This window comes from Camelus bactrianus, chromosome 19 (assembly GCF_048773025.1).
Source record: "Camelus bactrianus isolate YW-2024 breed Bactrian camel chromosome 19, ASM4877302v1, whole genome shotgun sequence".
NCBI lineage: Eukaryota > Metazoa > Chordata > Mammalia > Artiodactyla > Camelidae > Camelus > Camelus bactrianus.
The window spans coordinates 30,302,463-30,325,841 of record NC_133557.1 but is presented as its reverse complement, the minus strand read 5'-3'; the positions used below and the strand labels follow the sequence as shown (position 1 = coordinate 30,325,841).

The 23,379-nt window shown below is 35.2% G+C and overlaps 1 protein-coding gene across 1 annotated transcript in view; it reads left to right on the top strand.

The window, feature by feature from the left end:
- The window catches only part of SYCP2 (synaptonemal complex protein 2), a 77,256-nt gene that overhangs the window by 4,971 nt on the left and 48,906 nt on the right, over nucleotides 1-23,379 (top strand). Inside the window, exons 2-12 of the mRNA XM_074347523.1 lie at nucleotides 13,852-13,995; nucleotides 14,819-14,949; nucleotides 15,727-15,829; nucleotides 16,097-16,121; nucleotides 18,281-18,366; nucleotides 18,986-19,071; nucleotides 19,344-19,378; nucleotides 20,229-20,371; nucleotides 20,454-20,506; nucleotides 21,612-21,657; nucleotides 22,191-22,286. Of these exons, the coding sequence (XP_074203624.1) occupies nucleotides 13,852-13,995; nucleotides 14,819-14,949; nucleotides 15,727-15,829; nucleotides 16,097-16,121; nucleotides 18,281-18,366; nucleotides 18,986-19,071; nucleotides 19,344-19,378; nucleotides 20,229-20,371; nucleotides 20,454-20,506; nucleotides 21,612-21,657; nucleotides 22,191-22,286 (948 nt within the window). The remainder of the gene's footprint in view (nucleotides 1-13,851; nucleotides 13,996-14,818; nucleotides 14,950-15,726; nucleotides 15,830-16,096; nucleotides 16,122-18,280; nucleotides 18,367-18,985; nucleotides 19,072-19,343; nucleotides 19,379-20,228; nucleotides 20,372-20,453; nucleotides 20,507-21,611; nucleotides 21,658-22,190; nucleotides 22,287-23,379) is intronic.

The following is a 23,379-nucleotide window of genomic DNA, read 5'->3' as shown; positions in this document are numbered from 1 at the left end:
TAAACAACAAGCATCATTGCTTTTATCATTTAAACTGATACTTTAAATGGAAACCTTCTAGAAAGCCTGAGAATACACGGTTGATGATTCTGCTCAGTGCCAAACCTAGATGGCTTCATCTTTCTAGCCTCCAGGGGTCTGGGGTTCCAGCTAATGAGAGCAGCAGCCACTCATTGCACCTGCTTCTAGGAAACCCAGGTGTGGGGCGTGGCCACCGGGTGGGGCGGGGCACAGAGGGGCGGGGCAGGGCAGGTGTGGGGCGCGGTCAGCGGCCGGAGGTGGGAAAGGGCGCACGCAGCCGCCAGGCGTGGTGGTCAGCGGGGTCCTGCCCGGCGTGGCTCTGCTGCTTTAGCTGGCCCTCAGCGTGGGCCTCTCTCAGGGGAGTCTGACCACCGCGTCCTTGCAGGTTAGGCGGGTGCCCCTGTGTCTCTGCAGCCCCTTCCAGCCCTCCCTGGTGGCGGTTGCGAGCCCGGGGGTCTCTTTGGACCCACTGGCGCCTTCTGGCACTTCTGGTTCACGTCCTGCGGTCCGGCCCGGCGACCCCTGGGGCACGTCCACTCCGTGGGCGGGGAGGGGACAGCAGGAGAGGGGAGCTACGCAGGCGCCTTCCCTCGCAGCGCGTCCATGCAGGGAGGGCTTCGCAGCGCGGCCGCCGCCCGAAGGGGGTCAGAGGTCGGGGTCGGGGTCGGGCCTGGGCACCCCCTCCCACTTACCTGAGGCCCCAAGCCGCGCCCACCTCAGCGCCCCTGCCTCCGGCCTAGGGCGACCCCGGCGCTCGCACGGGGGGCGGGGCCTGGCCGGCCGGCGGCGCTAATTGGACGCAGAGCCGACCGCACGTGACGCCGATTGGACGGGCGCCTCCCGCCTTCCCTCGGCCGCCTGAGGTGCCACGGCGAGCTCTGAGGCGAGGAGACGCGACGCCGGGCGGCAACGGCGGCGGGTCCCGGAGCTCCGCACGGAGGCCGCCTCCAGCCGGCAGGTAGAACAGGGCGCCCGGGTGGGCCTCCCTGACGGGGCGCGCAGAGGGAGCTGCGGCGTAGGCCGGGCTTCCTGGGGCGAGCGGGCAGGCGCGCGAGCGGGCGAGCGGCGTCCCGACGGTTGAGGCGTTAGCCGTTGAAGAAACGGTCGGGGGCCGACGGGGGCCGGACTCCGGCCGGGCGTCCGGTGGGCAGTGCGGGCCTCGCGCCGAGGGATCGCGGGGCGTGGGGGCGTGAGGGGCCGGTTGCGGCCCGGGGACCGCGCTGGACTTGCTCTGGCGGCCGGCGTCCTCGGCGGGGCGGCGCGGGGCGGAGCGGGCCCTGACCGGCCGGGCCGGGGATGACCGCGTGCTGAGCGGAGCCAGAATCTAGGTGGCAGCGCGGGTGGAGACGCGGGCCCGGCCTGAGAGCCCGCGGGCGGCCGGGACTTGGCTCGCCGCTTAGCTTTGGCAGCTGTAACTGCGCCCAGGTGGGGCTAGGGCCTCGCTGAGGCAGGTGATCCCCACCTCAGGAAGAGCGAAGTGCCCGCGCGCTCTTCTCCTCTCTCTCCCCGCCGCGCCGCCGTCCCCGGCCTCTGCGCTGCCGTCCTTACCCGCGAGTGCTCTCCATGGCCCCCGTGTCTGGGGGCCCCCGAGGCCCTGACGTCACCGCATGGGAAGAAGAACGAGACGGGTCTGTGCGCTCAGGGTCGTGGGTGGCGTCCTGCGCAGTGGCGCGTCGGCGCTGTAGCGGCGGTGGGAGACGAGGGGCTTCTCCCGCCGCTCCCGGTTAACCCCCGAGCGGCGCTGGAGCTGCTGGATGTCTGCGTGGTGCCGGGCTGCCGTTGCATTCCTTCGGTTTCGGGGGGAGCGTGTCTGCCTCCCCTCTCTGTGAGGTTGTTCGGTGTCTTTTAAACCTTAATCCTTTCACCTGCCCGCGGGTACACGATCGCCTTCTCTCTAGTTTTCTTCTGTTTTGCCTGTAAGTAGGCCAGGGCTCAAAGCCTGCTCCGTTGACACCCCGCCTCGCTCCCGCCCTGCAACAGACACAGAGTCTTGTTGAGAAATTATTGAATGCTAGGTTTCCTAGCTGGTTCTGTTGTTCCTGGTTGTAGCTCACAGAACTTCATAAAGGTATTTTAAATTGTTTGCACATGACAGTGGAAGGATGCGTGTGTAGCTTCTGTTCCCGTGCAGGCTTCGCCTTCTCTTAAAGTTGCAAATGGTTGTCTTTAATGGCTACTACTAAACATTTGGCTCTATTAAAGAGAGTATGTATTCAGCTTTGGCAGAGAGAGAAGAGTCACTAGATTGCTAAGTTTGGTTTCCTTACTTTAAAAAATCTGCCCGTGTAGGTACTGATTAATTTTCCTTTTCCTTGACTGCTTGCACAAAAGTAGACTAGGAAACCATGTTGTTAGCTTTATATTCCTCTTGGCCATAAATAATTCCTCTGTGCTGTGTTTCATGTCTCAGAGTACTTTGTAAATTACGTTTTAAATTCAAATTGTTTTAGTTGTGACGCAGGAAACCATAATGTAAGCAGGCCCACCCCAATAGTTGCTGACTGTACGGAAAAAGTACAAGTAGAGGTCCCTAAAATATTTTAAGTTCTTATACTTTTAAATAAAGCTTTCAAATTGTTAAATAAAATGTTCTAGTCTTCAATTTCACACAGATACCTTCATTGCAACAAAATAGAAAAATATGTGTAAAGCTATTATGTTTATGACTGAGTGTTAACAAAATTTCAAGGATAACTGAATGCGTTTATTATGGATATTTGATGATGGTGATGGATTGGTGAATTTTGGATAAGTAACAAGGACCTATGTAATTCATAAATTAGTACATATTTCATAAACTTTTTTCATGTTAGCAAAATCAGTAAATGTAATCAAGATTTTTACTTTTGTGTTCTAATGACAATAGAATTTAAGGATTAAAACTACATGTAATTTTGTTCAAAATATACTCACCAAACTGGAATTTGACACAACATTGTAAAATGATTATAAATCAATAAAAAATGTTAAAAAAAATAAGATAAGTATAAAAAAGTATTGTTTCTTTAATGTTTTCTGAAATATTAAAATTCTCTTAAAATTAAGATACAAATTATTAATAAATTAATCTAAATAAAATTGTTCTAATAACAGTGAAATTAATTTTTGAATAACAATCTTTATTAAATATTTTTATAAAAATAAACTTGGTCACTGTTCCAGTATTTGCTTGCTATCTAACTGTAGATAGTCTATATCATGTTCATGCGGTTGTCTAGATTTACATATATACAAATTAAAGAACAATAGGAATTGCTTAGAGCTACAAAATGTTTCTCAGTCACCGTGTACAGTTGTTGCAAATATTGTGCACTAAGCTAGTACTTCCAGAGCCACAAGTTGAAATACAAAGGGAAGCAAGCGACATTTGACACTATTAGGAAGCAATTTTTCATTACGCAAGAATCAACTGTATTTTTGTTCTGCCAGGGGAAGAAATTGACAGTTAACTAATGTCTTTTCTCTTACCTGAGCATTTTGGTTGCTCAATTCTGCTTCCACTCCCAAGCAGACTAAAATGTCAGTATCAGCACAACCTACAATCTTATCTGCATTGTTTCAGCCTCCCACCTGAGTCCTTTAAAATTATTATTGTTACTATAGAAGATTTCTTTTTAAAAAATTAATTATTTATTTTGGGGGGAGGTAATTAGGTTTGTTTATTTATTTATTCATTCATTTAATAGAGGTACTGGGGATTGAACCCAGGACCTTGTGCATGCTAAGCACACACTCTACCACTGAGCTATACCCTTCCCCTATTATGGAAGATTTCTAACATACAAAATAAACAGAATAGTGTCATTAATTGCAGTCTCCTTCTTTCAAAGGCATAGGCAAGGGAAATATTTCTCTCGAACTTGAAGGTTGTGAGTTATGAGAATGAACGTGTTCATGGTTATAGGACTTGCTGGGCCAGTACTGAGTACTGGATTATGAGTGAATGGAGATTCCCAATTTTTTTGTGTGTGTGAAATTATGCATGGGTGTGTGTAAGAGAGACACACACAGGCAATGATGTACAAAAAATTCATATTTATATTTTATGCTTTGTTCTTTTTATATTTTAAATCTTTTAGTATTGCAAAGTCATAGAGATATCCTCCTGTGTTTCCTTCTAATAGTTTTAAAACATTTTATTTTACATTAGGTAGTGAATTCACTAGAGTTTATTTTGTAAATAGGAGGAAACAAGGAGCCTAATTTTATTTTTTAACATGGTGAGTCAATCTCCCAGTGCCATTTTGGGCATAATTTACATTTCCCCCTCTGATTTGCAAAACATTCTTACTCATAAAAGAACTTCAAATATATGCTTGGGTGTGCATTTGGATTCTGTTTATTGATCCATTTGTCTATTTCCTATTTTAATACTGTTTTTTAAATAATTGTGACTTTTGTGGTGTGTTTTAACAACAAATAAGATGATTCTTCCTTTTATTTTTAAATAGTATTTTTGTAAAATTCTAGCTTGCAGTACCCCCCCCCCCCCCCCCCGCTAGCATGTTCTAGTTTCTTTCCTCATAGTGTTCTTTTCTGGCTTTGGTATCAGAGTAAGTTTAGCTTATGAAAATGAGTTTGGAAATGCTCCTTTCTCTTCTATTTTTTGGACGAGTTTGAGGATTGGTGTCAGTTATTCTTTAAATATTTGATAAAATTCACCAGTGCGGCCATCTGGTCCTGGACTTTTCTTTGTTGGGAGATTTTTGATTACTGGTTCAATCTCCTTTGTAGTAACTGGTCTGTTCAAATTTTCTGTTTCTTCATGATTCAATCTTTATAGGTTGTATGTTTCTTCTAGGTTCTGTTTCTTCTAGGTTGTCCAGTTTGTGGTCAGAAAAGATGCTTGATATGATTTCAGTCTTCTTAAATTTATTAAGACTTGTTTTGTGTCCTAACATATGATCTATCCTGGAGAATCTTCTTTATATACTTGAAAAGAATGTGTGTTCTGCTCCTGTTGTGTGGAAGGTTCTGTATATGTCTCTTAGGTTCATTGGTCTAATGTCCAATTTTACAGAATTTTAAAGGAGTTATTATTCTGAGTCTTTTGGCTTTCATAGTTTCTATTGGTCAGCCATTAGTCTTATTGATGCTACTTAAAAATAATGTCTTTTTTTAATCACTGACAACTTTAAATATTTTTGCCTTTGATTTTTAGCAGCTTTCTGTGGTGCACCAGGGTTTTGGGATTTTTTCCCCCTGCTAGGGTTTGTAAGGCCTTTTGAATGTGTTGTTTAATGTGTTTTGCTGGTTTTAGGAAATTCTCAGTCTTGATTCCTTAAGTATTGCTTCTGCCACATTCACTATCTCCTATCCTGGGATTCCAGTTGCACATACATAGGGCTTCATAATTTATCCTCTGTGTTTTTGATCTGTCGTCTGATCCACCCCACCCCCACCATTATTTTTGTCTCTAGTGCATTCTGGATATTTTCTTCTGCTACCACTTCCACTTCTGTAACTTTTGCTTCATCTGTGTCTAATCTGCTATTAAATCCATCCATTTTATTCTTTCTTAATAATCTTGTTATTGACTATTTTTGTTTTTTTTCTTTTTTTAACATTTTTTATTGATTTATAATCATTTTACAATGTTGTGTCAAATTCCAGTGTTCACAATTTTTCAGTCATTCATGGACATATACACACTCATTGTCACATTTTTTTCTCTGTGAGTTATCATAACATTTTGTGTATATTTCCCTGTGCTATACAGTGTAATCTTGTTTATCTATTCTAAAATTTTGAAATCCCAGTCTATCCCTTCCCACCCTCCACCCCACTGGCAACCACAAGTCTGTATTCTCTGTCTGTGAGTCTATTTCTGTCCTGTATTTACACTTTGTTTTTGTTTGTTTGTTTTTGTTTTTGTTTTTTAGATTCCACATATGAGCGATCTCATATGGTATTTTTCTTTCTCTTTCTGGCTTACTTCACTTAGAATGACATTCTCCAGGAGCATCCATGTTGCTGCAAATGGCACTATGTTGTCGGTTTTTATGGCTGAGTAGTATTCCATTGTATAAATATACCAACTCTTCTTTATCCAGTCACCTATTGATGGACATTTAGGCTGTTTCCATGTTTTGGCTATTGTAAATAGTGCTGCTATGAACATTGGGGTGCAGGTGTCATCTTGAAGTAGATTTCCTTCTGGATACAAGCCCAGGAGTGGGATTCCTGGGTCATGTGGTAAGTCTATTCCTAGTCTTTTGAGGAATCTCCACACTGTTTTCCATAGTGGCTGCACCAAACTGCATTCCCACTAGCAGTGTAGGAGGGTTCCCCTTTCTCCACAGCCTCTCCAACATTTGTCATTTGTGGATTTTTGAATGACGGCCATTCTGACTGGTGTGAGGTGATACCTCATTGTAGTTTTGATTTGCATTTCTCTGATAATTAGTGATATTGAGCATTTTTTCATGTGCTTTTTGATCATTTGTATGTCTACCTTGGAGAATTGCTTGTTTAGGTCTTCTGCCCATTTTTGGATTGGGTAGTTAATTTTTTTCTTATTGAGTCGTATGAGCTGCTTATATATCCTGGAGATCAAGCCTTTGTCAGTTTTACTTGCAAAAAATTTTCTCCCATTCCGTAGGTTTTCTTCTTGTTTTACTTCTGGTTTCCTTTGCTGTGCAGAAGCTTATAAGTTTCATTAGGTCCCATTTGTTTATTCTTGCTTTTATTTCTTCTAGGAGAAAATTTTTGAAATGTATGTCAGGTAATGTTTTGCTTATGTTTTCCTCTAGGAGGTTTATTGTATCTTATGTTTAAGTCTTTAGTCCATTTTGAGTTGATTTTTGTATATGGTGTAAGGGAGTGTTCTAGCTTCATTGTTTTACATGCTGCTGTCCAGTTTTCCCAACACCATTTGCTGAAGAGACTGTCTTTATTCCATTGTATATTCTTGCCTCCTTTGTCAAAGATGAGTTGACCAAAAGTTTGTGGGTTCATTTCTGGGCTCTCTATTCTGTTCCATTGGTCTATATGTCTGTTTTGGTACCAATACCATGCTGTCTTGATGACTGTAGCTCTACAGTATTGTCTGAAGTCTGAGAGAGTTATTCCTCCAGCCTCTTTCTTTCTCTTCAGTAATGCTTTGGCAATTCTAGGTCTTTGATGGTTCCATATGAATTTTATTATGATTTGTTCTAGTTCTGTGAAGTATGTCCTGGGTAATTTGATAGGGATTGCATTAAATCTGTAGATTGCCTTGGACAGTGTGACCATTTTAACAATATTGATTCTTCCAATCCAAGAGCATGGAATATCTTTCCATTTTTTAAAGTCTTCTTTAATTTCCTTCATCAATGGTTTATAGTTTTCTGTGTATAATTCTTTCACTTCCTTGGTTAGATTTATTCCCAGATATTTTATTACTTTGGGTGCTATTTTAAAGGGGATTGTTTCTTTACTTTCTTTTTCTGTTGATTTATCGTTAGTGTAAAGAAATGCAATTGATTTTTGAACGTTAATTTTGTAACCTGCTACCTTGCTGAATTCTTCAATCAGCTCTAGTAGCTTTTGTGTGGACCTTTTAGGGTTTTCTATATATAGTAACATTTCATCGGCATATAATGACACTTTTACCTCTTCTTTTCCAATTTGGATCCCTTTTATTTCTTTCTCTTGCCTGACTGCTGTGGCTAGGACTTCCAGGACTATGTTGAATAGGAGTGGTGATAGTGGGCATCCTTGTCTTGTCCCAGATTTTAGTGGGAAGCTTTTGAGTTTTTCACCGTTGAGTACTATGCTGGCTGTAGGTTTGTCATATATAGCTTTTATTATGTTGAGATATGTTCCCTCTATACCCACTTTGGCGAGAGTTTTTATCATAAATGGGTGTTGAATTTTATCAAATGCTTTTTCTGCATTGATTGAGATGATCATGTGGTTTTTGTCCTTTCTCTTGTTGATGTGATGTATTACATTGATTGATTTGCATATGTTGAACCAGCCTTGTGTCCCTGGGATGAACCCCACTTGGTCATGATGTATAATCTTTTTTATGTGTTGTTGGATTCTATTTGCTAAAATTTTGGTGAGGATTTTGGCGTCTATGTTCATCAGTGATATTGGCCTATAATTCTCTTTTTTTTGTAGTGTCTTTGCCTGGTTTTGGTATCAGGGTGATGGTGGCTTCATAGAATGAGTTTGGGAGTATTCCCTCCTTTTCAATCGTCTGGAAGAGTTTGAGAAGGACTGGTATGAGTTCTTCTTTGTATGTTTGGTAGAATTCCCCGGTGAAGCTGTCTGGTCCTGGACTTTTATTTGTAGGGAGGTTTTTAATTGCTATTTCTATTTCCTTTCTAGTGATCGGATTGTTCAAGTGTTCAGATTCTTCTTGATTCAGTCTTGGTGGACAGTATGTTTCCAGAAACTTGTCCATCTCCTCTAGGTTATCCAGTTTGGTTCCATATAGTTTTTCATAATATTCTCGTATGATATTCTGTATTTCTACTTTGTTTGTTGTAATTTCTCCATTTTCCTTTCTTATTTTGCTAATTTGTGCTCTCTCTTTTTTCTTTTTTGTGAGTTTGGCCAGAGGTTTGTCGATTTTATTTACTTTTTCAAAAAACCAGCTTTTGGTTTGGTTGATTTTTTCTATGGTCTTGTTAATCTCTATTGTATTTAATTCCTCTCTGATCTTTATTATTTCCTTCCTTCTGCTGCTTTTTGGGGCTTTTTGTTCTTCTTTTTCTAATTCATTCAGGTGGTGGGTTAAATTGTTTATTTGAGATTGTTCTTTTTTGAGGAAGGCCTGTATCGCTATAAACTTCCCTCTTAGCACTGCCTTTGCTGTGTCCCATAGGTTTTGAGTGGTTGTGCTTTCATTATCATTTGTCTCAAGGTATTTTTTAATTTCAGCTTTGATTTCCTCATTGACCCATTGTTTTTTCAATAACATATTGTTTAATCTCCATGCTTTCCTTTTTTTCTCCTTTGTTTCTCTGTTGTTGATTTCCAGTTTCATGGCATTGTGGTCAGTAAAGATGCTTGAGATAATTTCTACCTTCTTAAAATTGTTGAGGTTTCTTTTGTGCCCAAGTACATGATCGATCCTGGAAAATGTTCCATGTGCACTTGAAAAGAATGTATATCCTATTTTTGGGGGGTGTAATGCTCTGAAAATATCCACCAAATCTAGTTTTTCTATTGTAGTATTTAATTTCTCTGTTGCCTTGTTTATTTTCTGTCTGGAAGATCTGTCTAGTGATGTTAATGCAGTGTTAAAATCTCCAACTATGATTGTATTCCCATCAATATCCCCCTTTATCTCTGTTAGTAATTTTTGTATGTACTTAGGTGCTCCTATATTGGGTGCATATATATTAACGAGTGTAATATCCTCATCTTGTATCACTCCTTTAATCATTATAAAATGTCCTTCTTTATCTTTCTTTATGGCCTTTGTTAAAAGTCTATTTTGTCTGAAATCATTACTGCAACACCTACTTTTTTGGCTTTTCCATTTGCATGGAATATCCTTTTCCATCCTTTCACTCTCAATCTGTATGTGTCCTTCTCCCTAAAGTGGGTCTCTTGTATGCAGCATATTGAAGGTTCTTGCTTTATTATGCAGTCTGCCACTCTATGTCTTTTGACTGGAGCATTAAGTCCATTAACATTTACAGTAATTAATGATAGATGTGTGTGTTATTGACTATTTTTGTTCTTAAAATTGGTCCTTTTTCAGATTTTCTGTGGCCTTCCTTACCACTCCTCCCTGTCCCCAGTTTCCAGTTCTTTGCCACAATTCTCACTTTTGTTTTATAGTCACTATGTACACAGCACTCATAGTTATTTTGAAGTTTTTGTCTAATAACTACCATCTGGAGGTCCTGTGGGTCTGTTTCTTTTGGCTAGTTCTGTTTTTTACCTTTAATTAATTTATCCATGTCTGTGAATTGCACTTCAGGTATTGATTTGGTTTCCGCCTGAAGGTTTTTACATGTATACATTTTCTTATTCACTTAAATATTTTATCATTTCTATCTTTTTATATCCTATGGACTATTCAAATGTATGTGTTTTAGTTTCCAAATATGTAGGAAGTTTGAAGCTACTTTTGTAGCTGATTGCTAAATTTACTGCATTGTGAGAACAGAGTATCTATTATGTTTATTCTTTTGCATGCATTTGTGTTTTGTTTTTTCTCTGGTAACTTAAGATTTTCTTTTATTCTTACTCAGAAACGTCCTCACAATGTGTTTAGATGTAATTTTTCTTATTTATTTTCCTTGGAATTCAGTGGACTCTTTCAGTTTGTGGATATTTATATTAATTTTGGGAAATTTCTTGGCTGTTATTCAACTATTGCTGTCTCACTGGTCTTTTTTACTTTTAAAAATTTTTTGGAATTCTTATTGAATAGATATTGGAATGTGTGCATCTCTTCTTCATATCTCAACTTTTTCCTTCTATACATTTTATCATTTTCTTCCTTTGTGATATTCTGTGTTATTCTCAACCTTGTCTTTCTATCCTAAGGAATGTTCCCTCCTGAAGACAGCCAAAAATGTTCCCTACTAAAGCTTTCAGCCTATGATGATAGTGGCAGTGGTGGATGCTCAGGGTTCTCTAACCTACATTGTTCATCTTACGTTCGTCATTAATCCCCCTATTGGTTGCTTGTGTGCGATACTTATTTCCTACCTCCATAACTGAGATAATACAGGCTAAATTTCTGTCTTTTGTGATGGCCTTGAGAGAACGAAAGAGTGAAGTCAAGTAGGAAAAAGACACATCCCTTCATAGGAATTGGGGAGGCAAATGGTCAATCCCTGTGTTCCAATATTTTCCAGGGAAAATGACAAAACAACTACCAACTCTTTAGAGATCATGGAATCATTGGCAGTATACTGGAATTCCAGCTAGCTACAAACCTAGAAGCACCTGCTTAATATTTAAGCCAGAACAGACAGACAGAACCAGATGGGGTAAAACCACAGCTAGGCTCTGGACAGATTTGGATAAAGCAGCTGAACTCCTGGCTGCTTCATTGCAAAGGCTGGCCCTTGGTCATTTCATTTCCCTCACAGTAATCCAAACCCACATTTTATTGATCCCAAGTTTTGGACCCCAACTACCTGCATTTTGGCAAGAATTTACTGTACTTTAAAAAAGGTTAAATATGTATACATTTCAGATAAAACTGAAGTTTCCTTCTGACAAATAGCCAATTATAGTCTGTGCAACTCTACTCTTCCTCCCCAGTAAACTGAAAAACACTGCAACTATCCTAAGGGGTACAGGTAAATGTCTCTCAGCATACACACAGACATACAAATGTGTCTGTACCTACATGCACTTACCTACATGTCGATGATCATACATGATACAAAGTTTCTTTTTTTTTTTCTTCACATAAATAGCATTACACTGTATTTATCATTTGGTAACGTTTTTAACCACTTAAAGCTGGCTGCAAACATCTAAAATGCTGGTTCATTTTATTTGCCTGTTATGTTCACGAAATTGATTATTATATACCACATTTTATTTATTCATTCCTTACCCTCCCTCCTATTCCCAATTTCCATCTGGGTGCTTGTGAATTTTCTTACTCAGAACAGTGCTGCGAAAGAATCTTTAAACTTGGCTTCTTATGCACATGGAGCAAATGTTTCTCTGGATTTCAGATTTTTTTTCCTGTAGAGTTATCTTTGGAAATGCAGATTTTTTTACTCATGCCTTTTATATGCCTTTTATGTGTGTCCTCATTGGCACTTACATTTCTCTACTGTCACATCTGCAAAAAAGTAGACTGTGACTAGTGCCTCCTGTTGCTTTACAGATACACAGTCCTGTATCCTTTTTGAATTAATTAATTATCCTTCTATATTGGATTTCCTGTGATTCTATTACAAAGTTCTTCATAGAACAGATTATTTTAATTGTTCTAGTTTTATATATAGAAAACATTGTTTTTGTTTGTTTACTTTATAGGGCTAACCTCCAAATTGCACTTGGAAATGTTAGATGCTTTTGTTATGATGGTAGATGGTGCTTAACATAACCCTGTTGTTTCCTGTTTCCATTCTCCTTTGGAGGGAAAATGTACTTAGGTTATCTTTCCCTCACTTCTTTCATTGTGTATTTATATGTTTTAAAAAATCCTGTTCTTTGGTAATATACTTACATATTCTTCCCTTCTTAAATATCGTATTGCTAACCTAAATTTCATTTAGACATTAATTCAAGATTATTTTTCTTCTTGTTCCCAAGGTTGGAACAGATATACCAGGAATCTCTGACATAGGAGATCCACATTTGTATTCTTTCACTAACTAGAATTGTGACCTTTTGGCAAGACTTTGACGTTTATTTAAGTAATCTGTATAAAAAGAGAAGGCTTGAATAAATGATCTTCAGCCTTTCCTCCAGAAACTTCTTTGGACAGACTCAAATGAGTAATTTCATAAACAATAGTGAACTTGAAGAAATGATATTTATTGCCTTTAGTATAATCAGCAGTGCTTATTTATGTATGTTAAGGTTTTTAAACTGTAAACATATAAAATAGAATAAGATACAGAAAGCATATGTTTTCTTTTATAGGTGTTTGTTTTGTCCAGCTGTTTTAAAATTAATTCAAAATGCCAATTAGACCAGATCTCCAGGTATGTAGTCCTAGAACAAAAGGAAGTATTTTAATTCCTAAAATCACTTTTTGTTTATTTATAGGTATTAAGTGCTGTAGTTTTAGGAAAGACAAAACTTGTTTTTATTTGAGTAGAATGATTTAAATAAAAGGTTATTTTTTCACTTTTTCAGTAGATTTGTTTTCAAAAGCTTTATTAAGAACAAAGTATTAAAGATTAAATATATCTTTTACACTGAAATGAATTATACACTGATTTATGTATAACTTATGTCTACATACTTTTATATCAAGGTTTAAAATTGTAAGATACTTGCACTTAGGTAAAGAGTAGGTTTTAATATAGCTATTTAACGTGTGTACACTTCACCACCAAGTCTGGTGATCAGATTATTGTATGAAAATTCCTGATTAATGGTGTTATACTTTAAAAGCAGGAATGGCAGATTTTGTAAAGCTTATAAATATAGAATATAATAATTATATAGGTATGTAATACTTAAGTTATATTAGTTGGTATAGTTTGTAAAAAAGTGCTTTTACCTATCTTAATGAATTTTTTTTCTTCTTGAAGTGTGCTTATCAACATTGTCATCATTAGTGGATACTTCTTTTTTTTGTAAACACCTTTACTGTGGTATGGTTCCTGTACAGTAAACTACACATATTTCAGAAGTACAATTTGATGAGTTTTGGTAGATGTTTACACCCATGAAACCACCACCACAATCAAGATAGCTAACATTTCCATCACTCCCCAAGAGGTGCAATTTTCAAATTCGCAATTTATCCCCTCCCACCCTCTTTACCCTCTGGTAACCATGTTTGTTCTCTATGTCTCTGTTACATCATGAAGAAGTTGATAGATATATTAGGGTTTTATCCATGATATTAATTATTAGTTACTATAAAGTTGATTTTATTTCCTTCATTAACAGGTTTTTGTTGAGTTTAACATGATGACTTTCAAATAAAAGATATGAAGGGGAAATTTAGTAAAATATATATTTTTTCTATGTAAAGTCTTACTATCGGAGAAACTTAATATCTAATTGTATTACTCCAAATTTAATAGTGGGCAGGGTTTTATATAAATGAATTGATATTTTATAAGTGCTTTTGAGAATTTTCATGTGAAAACAATTCTTAAATTACCAGATTGCAGTAAGGTGACCAATTTTGGTTTTGATTCAACATATGTGCCATTAACTATATTTCTCCAGCAGTTGGAAAAATGCATTGATGATGCTTTAAGAAGAAATGATTTCAAACCTTTGAAAACACTTTTACAAATTGATATTTGTGAAGATGTGAAGATCAAATGCAGCAAACAGTTTTTCCACAAGTTGGATGACCTTATGTGCAGGGTAAATATTCACTGTTATTGAATGTTTGTTACAGTTATTAGATAGCACTCTACTTTCTAGGAAGAGATACTCCATTGGAAGAAATGAATAAAAAGACTTCGGCAAATTCACTTATAATTGTATAAATACATGCTTGTTTCACCACTTGCTTTTTTGTGTGTGTTTGAGGAGTCCTGAATAACATTTTGGATGTTGTTTTCTAAATAAAATATATAAAAAACTGTTTAGATAGTGTTACAATGATTAACCGTTACCTAAACTGGGGAAAAATAGCTTATTACCTTTTTGAAATTTGAACAACTTGATCTATGTTTTGAAAACCCTATCAGTGTATTCATATTGTATTGACAATGCTTGGTGTTTGCAAATACATAACAAAAATCATCCAAAACATTGGACTTGCTTTATCATGCATAAGGTATTCTTACATGTGAGAGAAAGTGATTATTGACAATCTCCCCCAGAATCTGACCATTTGTTACTAATCTGAAAGAGTGAGTAAAAATTTCTTTTATCCCTCAGTTAGATACAGTTAGAGCTTTTTAGAATGGAAGGTAATGAATTCGTTGTATCATAGTCTAAAGTTTCTTGAATTAATACATGTCTGCATTTTTGTACTGGGTTTATCATTCACTGGCTGCATGGTTGTAGGCAAGTTGCCTTTTTTAAACCACACTTTTGTCTTTTGCAATATGGAGATTATGATTGTGATAATGGCTAATATTTAGGATTTGTGAGGATTTTAAAGCTCCTAATTAAGCAGAATACCAATTCCATTCTATTTTGTATTTACAGATGTTTAAATGTATAATTTTCATTTCAGGAGCTTAATAAAAAGAATATCCAAGCTGTTTCAACCATTTTGGTTTCTTTTGGAAGATGTGGCAAAAATATCAGTATATTGGGACAAGCTGGACTTCTGACTATGATAAAACAAGGACTAGTCCAAAAGATAAGTCTAGATAATGTAACATATTCATGTGAGGGAAATACGATTAAGGATATACTTTCTAATAAAATAAATGGTTCAAACTGTTGAAAAATAAATTGGGGAGTTGTATATAAAATTTTGAGATAAAATATTTTTATAACTTGTGGTACAAGGAAACTGTATAGAGGCTCCTTGATAATCATGTAAATTTAAGGTCACAAGACTTCCTAAGCCTTTACTTGCTTTATTTTCTCTTTAGCTCATCTTAATCACTATCTAACTTTACTTTTCTTTTTATATTGTTTATTGTCTGTTTTCTGTGTTAGAATGTACGATACTGATTTTTGTTTGTTTTGTTCATTGGTTTATACCGAGCACCAAGAACAGTGCTTAAGACAGTATGTATGCAAACATCTGAGTTAATTAATAAAATTAAAATAATACCAAAACTTTTCAAGTAGTGACAATGCCAAAATAAATTTATGTATGATGATACTTTATTTTTTATCTATTATATGAATATGCATGAACTAAGAATTTGAAGGGAGGAAATAAAGATCTTCTAATTGGAATTAGGATTAACTTCATCCATTCCCATTTAAAAAATGGGAACATGTAGTGAGTTACCAAAAAACAAAAACAATGATGTTTAAGAGCATGAATGTATTTTGATACAATACTGGAATTTTTATTTTTGATATTTCTTTACTCTTAGATTTATTGTTTGTATGAGTATGCATTCTTAAAGTTATTGAAATTAAATTCAAAGTAACCAATGTATACATTTCTTTTTTTTACATGGTGGCCTGGTTTGAAAAATCCAAGAAAATTATTCTGAGTCAAGGAAATTCAAAAGATGAAGCCGTTATAAATATGATAGAAGATTTATTTGATCTTTTGATGGTAACAGTTACATTGATTCACCAATGTTACAAAGCATGTGCTTATTTAAAAACAATTTGTGTCGTATATGCCCCAAGCCTAAAAGTCACTAACAGATTGGTTAGTGCGTTTATCCTGATTAATTAATTAGTTACTACATAAAAGTTAAATAATTATGTGGTGAGTTCAAGTGTAATCTGTCATTTTAGTATTATTTTATAATGTAAGGTAGTTTATATTTTATAAGACAGTAAATTTTAACTTAAATATTATTCACTTTATTTTTAGGTCATACATGACACTGATGATGAAGGTATAATAAACATTTTATTTCTGTTGAAACAATAATTTTCTGTTAGCATTTTGCTGTAATTTTGCAATTCTCATAGTATTGTTCTAATATTAGGAATTTCTTATCTAATTGAGGGATTGACAAACTTTCTGTAAAGGGTCAGACAGTCAATATGTTAGGCTTGTGGGCCAAGAAAAAAATGAGGGTATTATGTAGGTACTTATATAATAAGAAAGAAAACAAATTTCTGCAAGTGTTTTATTGATGCAATTCAAAATATGATGATAATTGAGTACAGTGTTTTTGTAATACAGGACTACTTATGAGAATTAGCACTCTTTTTTGAGGCAAGGACATTTCAATTAAAGTTAGTGTTTGCTGTTATAAAACTTGGTTACAGTCATTTGTTCATGCTTATCTGTAATAAGTTGTTATGTACATTGCATTAGAAAATGTCTTTTCATGCAGATAATGCCTAATACAGGTATCAGTTCATGAGCTTGATTTTTAACTGAGCATATTCATCACTTGTAAAGCATTTATAGAATTATATTAGACTTTTTTCTTAATATTTGCCTATTAGAATGTTATTGCATTGCAGATTAATCACTTTCAGTTGAAGGTTAGGTGGAAGCTCCTCAATTGCACAGTTAAACGGATTTTGAAATATGGAAATTTCCTTTGCACTTACATTAACCATGCAAAAATCCTTCTGGATCTGTAGTCGGGGCTTGGAAAAAATATATCCCCTATGCATTTTTGTGGGAATGGAGATGTCACTTCTCTTAGCTTTTGACAGCCCAGGAAATGTATAAAACAGCTAGACATTGCCTGTGATTCAGATAACTTTAGTTTCATTGACATGACTTTACTCAAGTGTAAGTTTCTCATATAAGCACTATTTTGCCTTGTACCTTGGGGTTAAATTTACCAAGAAACTATCAATTCTGCAGCCCAAGCTAATTACCAAAGCCTTTCAGTAGTCACTGATGATAGCTAAGTTCATAAGAATGAATGAAATTCACCTGAGACTACTGGTTCAATAAAACATGATAGATTCAAATGTTTCCATGGAGTACCTGCTGATGAATAATACAGCCATACAAAAAGGGGCTGTGGATTTGGGTTGTAGGCTGTAGTTTGTCAATCCTTGATCTAATGAAACAAAATTTTCAATAGTACACTGAGAATACAGAAGATGTTACAACTCATCATTTCACTTGTGCTTGGCAGTGCCCTGTGCCAAACAATTCTAGTTAGCTTATCTCTGTGTTGGCTGAGGAAGAATTACTTAGGATTGATAGCTGGTGAATTGTTCATAAATAAAGGAACAGCTGTTTGCTGCCTTCAAAGCCAAAATGTTTTTAAAGATCAATTGCTGTCTATTTCAGTTGTAGTTAATGCTACATTTTCATTGGTTTCTTTGAAATTAACATAACAATTAAATCTAAGTTCTTAAGTTTTTAGGGGAAAAAAACAGTTCTAAAAAGCACCAATGATTATAAAGTGATCCAGTTGTTTCTTTTTTAAGTAAATCACTATCTTTTCACCTGATTCAGTGATTTTTTTTCTTTTAATATATTCACTTTGTAAAGTACATTTTCTATTGCAATGTTGCCATTATTTAAAATTATTTTTGAAATTTGCATCATGAATTAGCTTGTGGCAAATTCCTTTGAATATATTTAGTATTAATAAAGCCTTGTCTTTGAGAGAATAGGGTCAAATTTTAGAAATAGGTCAAGATAGTTAGAGCTTCATACAGTTGAGAGGTTAACTTAATGGCTACTATGGAATTTTCGAGGTATGACTATAAATTACTGAGGCCAATTTTTGTAAAAACCTCACAGTAGAAGTTTCTAGTTTTGAATTGTATTTATTTCATCCAAGAAAGTAATACTGCTTTATATGCCTAAAAGGAGACGCTGGATCTGTGGTTATTCCTTTGCCAGGGAGTTGAGATCGGTTACATCTGTTTAATGGTGTTTTTTCAAAGTTTTACGTAGCTAGTTCTTGGCAGAACCAGGACTGAATTTCATGCTTCCTGGTACCCAGGCCAATCAGTGAGCCCTCTTCTGAACTGAACTAGTACATCCTTCCCAGTAACTTATATAAGAAAAAATTGTCATTTAAATGAGTTTAAAATATACATTTGTCAATAATTTAACACTTTTATTCAGGTAAAAGGCAAATAGTGGAAAGTTTCGTACCTCGAATTTGTGCCCTGGTTATTGACTCAAGAGTGACTATTTGTATTCAGCAGGAGGTAAAGTCATTTTTTAGATTTTCTATTAAAACCGAAAAATAAGAAAGTGATGAAAATTTGGTAGCAATTCATCAAATTAAATAATTATTTTATCTTGTCACTAAATTATCATGTAGTGTATTTCTATTGTCTTAACAGTTTATTGTCTGACATGATGAATGTATTACCTAAATATTTACTGAAAATTCATAACCATGTATACATATAGCTCATATGAAAATAAACGATTCCATTTAGCTATTAGGAGTTCTTGAGTATTTAAATGCTAAAAACAACCTGTATTAGTGTATATATGTGTGTACATGTATATAATTATAAGAACAGATATTAATAGGGTAATATTTTTTGGTTCCTTAGTTCTTATAATAGAGTAATAATAATAAACACATGTCATGCTGCAAAGAGCATACCTGCTACAAGTATATGAATCATAGTATATTCTATTTTTGATACCTGTGTTTTATGTTTTCTTGTAGTATTTTTGACTTTATATTCTTTATCCTTCTCCATGCCCTGCATAAAATGCTGTGATTAAGAAAAAATAAGCTTCTAAGTTTATCTCTATTTAATGTTTCACTGAATATATACAGTTAATGAATTATCTTTTTTTCTTTTCCAGACTCTAAAAAAAATGAATGCTATGCTTGACAAAATGCCTCAAGATGCTGGAAAAATACTCTGTAACCAAGAAATGTTAATTCTCATGTAATAATTTGTACTATATTGCTTTAATTAATTCAAGTCAGGAACTAAAAGGATGTTTTATAAGGCAAATAAGGCAACCATGAATTGCATTAATAATTAAAACTGATAAACTATTGTAGGTTTCTAGTATCATTTATGCATATGTTTTCTACCAAAGTCTGTGATACTAGCCGATTGTAAACTGTAGTGAAGTTTTTTTTTCCCTCAAACATATGGCATTTCTATTTTATTGATACTAGTCTAGTATATAATTTTTTTTTTTTGATTCACAGGAGTAGTATGGGAGAAAGGATTTTAGATGCTGGAGGTAAGTATGTTTTTTCAAAATGTTTGTATTTGAAATTATCCAAATTTATTAATATTATAGAATATAATAACATTGTAGTGTAGTGTGATTATATGAAGGGATTATAAACTGTCCATGCACAATCAAGAAATTTTTAATTACTTTAAGAAGTAATTAAAGGATCAATGTCTGTGGGACTAAAATAGTAATTATGATAATAGGAGATGTCAAATATAATTTGTGTCTAATGGTAGGTTTGTGAATAATAACTCAATTTTCCAATAGATTTGAGTTCCTTTTGCTAAGAAATTTCTCAAATGTATTTTATGAAATTAGGAGATTTAATATTCTTGTGATTGATATATTTGTGAACAATGTTTTTATTAAAAGAACTCCAATTTTCTTTCTTAAGTTTCATAAGAAAAAATTTTGATGTAGTGATTTACATATAGAATAAACCACTGGTTTAAAGTACTTTAGAATAACTGTAAACATCATGCTATGCAAAAGGAAAGCAAAGATTACCTGTGATTTGTAGATTTTGAGTGAGTTACTTTGCAGTTGACAACTTTTATAATAATGGAATGGCAGAATCTTTGAACATTTAGGAGTTTCTTTTAACTATCCTTAGAATTTTTTTTACTCCTTGCTTCTATTAGTAAACTTGCTTTGTGACTTGGGCTGTATTCTTTCCTGTAATGATAAGATATCTCTAATCTATATGAAGAAAATGGCAAAAGATGAGTAAATTACACTAACATGTTCCTTATTTCTCTTGCTTGTTCTAATACCTTATAAAATATATTGACTTTTGTAAACCCTTAATTTTCATAATTTGAAATAATACATTCACTTTTTTTTTTTTTTAAAGATTATGACCTACAAGTAGGTATCATAGAAGCTTTATGTAGAATGACCACGGAAAAACAAAGGCAAGAACTGGCGTGTCAGTGGTTTTCAATGGATTTTATTGCTAATGCATTTAAAGAAATTAAAGACTCTGAATTTGAAACAGTAAGTAGTATAAAAATAACAAATTAATTAAGTTTTTTTTAATTACTACGTTTTTTAAAAGCTCTCTCTTTTTTTAAATTAGGATTGTAGGATATTTCTTAACCTCGTAAATGGCATGCTTGGCGATAAGAGAAGGTAAACTTAATATAGAATACAACCATTAAATTATAAAGAAATAGAGCTAAAGAGAGAGCACACACTGGTAGGCTGAAATAATCCTCCACTGTCTTATTTTGCTTTATACTTTTTAGAAGAAAAATACATTTTTATGTTAATAACTTTGTATAAAATTGGTTTACTGCATTTCAGAATTATATATACATTATTATAAATTTAGTATTTAAGGAAAAATAAAAATCTAGGTATAAATATTACTTGAGCTACCTCCTTCATCTAAATTCTGGAATAAAAATATATGGCCAACATAAATCATCTTCTTTTATATTTAACATACTGTAAAGATACTCTCTCTGAGACTATTTAGGCTCAGGAATGGTCATGGAAGGATGGGTAATGTAAAGTTTTATCACTTTTGACAGTGACAGAACAGAATTTTTATAGTACAGTGCCTGGCACCTTATAGATGCTCAGGACACGTTGGATTAATGAGTTCACATTTACTTTACCTACTAAGGAAAGATAGGATGAGGGTTAAGTGCAAGGAGACATACTATTTGAATTTGAATAATAGGTTTCCTTCTGCCTATTCTAATGTTGGACAAGTTATTTGACCTTACTTGCCTTGTTATAAATTAAGAATACTAGTAATACCTACCCTCATATGTTTGTTATGAGGATTAAATGAGATGGTTATATACTAAGTACTTATCATAGTATCTGGCCAAAAAAGTATTCAATGAATTCACCCATTTTTATCAGAATTATTATTCATTTCTACTCCTCTTTTCCCATCTAATCCTATGGGAATTTCCATTATATTAGTAGTATAAGCTAAATTAGGGATCTCTGCTCGTAGTCGAACACACAAAACGTAATTTGGTACAGTCGCTTTAGTCACAATGGTAGGTTGAATAGTATCCTCGAAATAATGTATTTCTTTTAGAAACAAATTTTTGTTAAGCTCTTACTTTAAAAAGTAATAAAGAAGGAAATAAGATTTTATTTAAATTGTTATCACTACTGCCTGATTTCCTTTTGATCCTAGGGATGATTCGTATAACTAGTCAAGATACTGTGGAGGCTTATTTTTTCCTGTAACTCAAACTACTTTTTATTTCAGGGTCTTTACATTCCCTTGTTTATCAGCATTTCTTGATAAACATGAGGTAAGTTTTAAATTTAATATATGTTGTTTTAGTTGTTAGATGAATTTAGGTGCAAGGATCAAGTGAATAACAGGTTACAAATTGACAAGAACATTAACGATAGTCATAATTAGATCACAAATACAGCTGATCTAGTATTTTGTACCTAAGTGATAGTTTATAAAATGGCCTGTTTGTAGCCAGGAAAAGTGAAATATAAAGGTTGTACTTCAAAATTTTCTTGGATTTCCTTAGTCACACCCATTATTGTTTATTGTTCATGAATATATGAAAACATTTTAACATTTATTTATACTTAGAATATTTGTGATTTCTTGGAGCTAGCTGATTTCTGTGTAAAATGTTAAGCAGCATTTATTTTGATTCTTTCTAAATTAATTTAAGTGCTGTGCTTGTCTGTTCTTTATCTTCCCTTCCCTTCCTTCCAGCTGTATTCTTATTTAAAAAAACTCAGCCATGAATATAACATCATGATTTTCTGTTGTCACTTTAAAGGCATAGTATAGTCTAATTTTATATGTTTATTTTATTAGCTGCAAATACCATCAGATGAGAAACTTGAGGAATTTTGGATAGATTTTAATCTTGGGAGCCAGACTCTATCATTCTACATTGCTGGAGATAATGATGTAAGCTTTATTCACTCTGTACCGTTTTATATGTATGTATATGTATATATAAAATGTTATAATTCAGTTTAAGAATATGGATTTCTTTGTGTATTTATTTTCTAGCTATTTTAATAGATTTCAGTGTTCTGGTAGTTTTGATTAGCATGGTAACCTGTCAAGCTAATTAGAAATGAAAATGATTTCTGATGTTTTATTACAACAGAAAAAATGGTGAAATTTAATATAAGCTTTTCGGAAATAAATTACATGTCAATGACATAAAATTTAACATTCACATGAATAAAGTGAATTGAATCTAAAAAAGACAACGGTCAGTCAAATACAGAGGCACTTCGTTAAAAATAACATCAGTAGATAATGACAAATGGTCTTAACTTACTCATTCATAGACTATTCTGTTTGAAAATAGTAAGGAATTGATTCTTATGGTAGTATTTAGAAGTAAATTTTAGTTCTTTTCTTTCTGTGCTGTATTGTAACTATGTTTAAACTTTCCAACCAATGGTTGGTATATTTTCTATTGAATTTTTTTTTAACCTAAGGAAAATTCTTGAGCCACTGTCCAAATAGCTACCATTTACTCTTTGGTTCATTGGCATACTTCTAGCTCAAACTGTATAGTCAGTTTGCCAAGATCTTTGTAAGAATTGGTCTGCATTTACTAATCTAATTGTGGCTGCTGATAACATAATGAGGCTTTAGTCTTTTTGGTCTGCCTCTTGTAAAATATTGCTTTTTGTTCCAGGTAAGCTCTTAATAGATGGACATTAACCAAATGCCTCTTCGGATTTCCACATATCTTTTATTTCTTATTATTTTAGAGTACTTTCTTAGAATGTTTAATTAAAATTGAATTCCAAATACTAGGACTACTTCTTGAAGGCATTGACAGTTTTCAATAGTGTATTTCTTCCTGCAGCGTTTGTAGAAGTATTTTTAACTGGATTTTCTTCAGGAACTGGACTTTTATTTTGGGAGAAGAGGATAGAATAGGATTGATATGGTTCCTGACTTCACTCACTTGGTCTAATGGATGATTCAGATAAGAAAATAAATAATTGTAGTATTATACTTGATAGGGATAGTATAG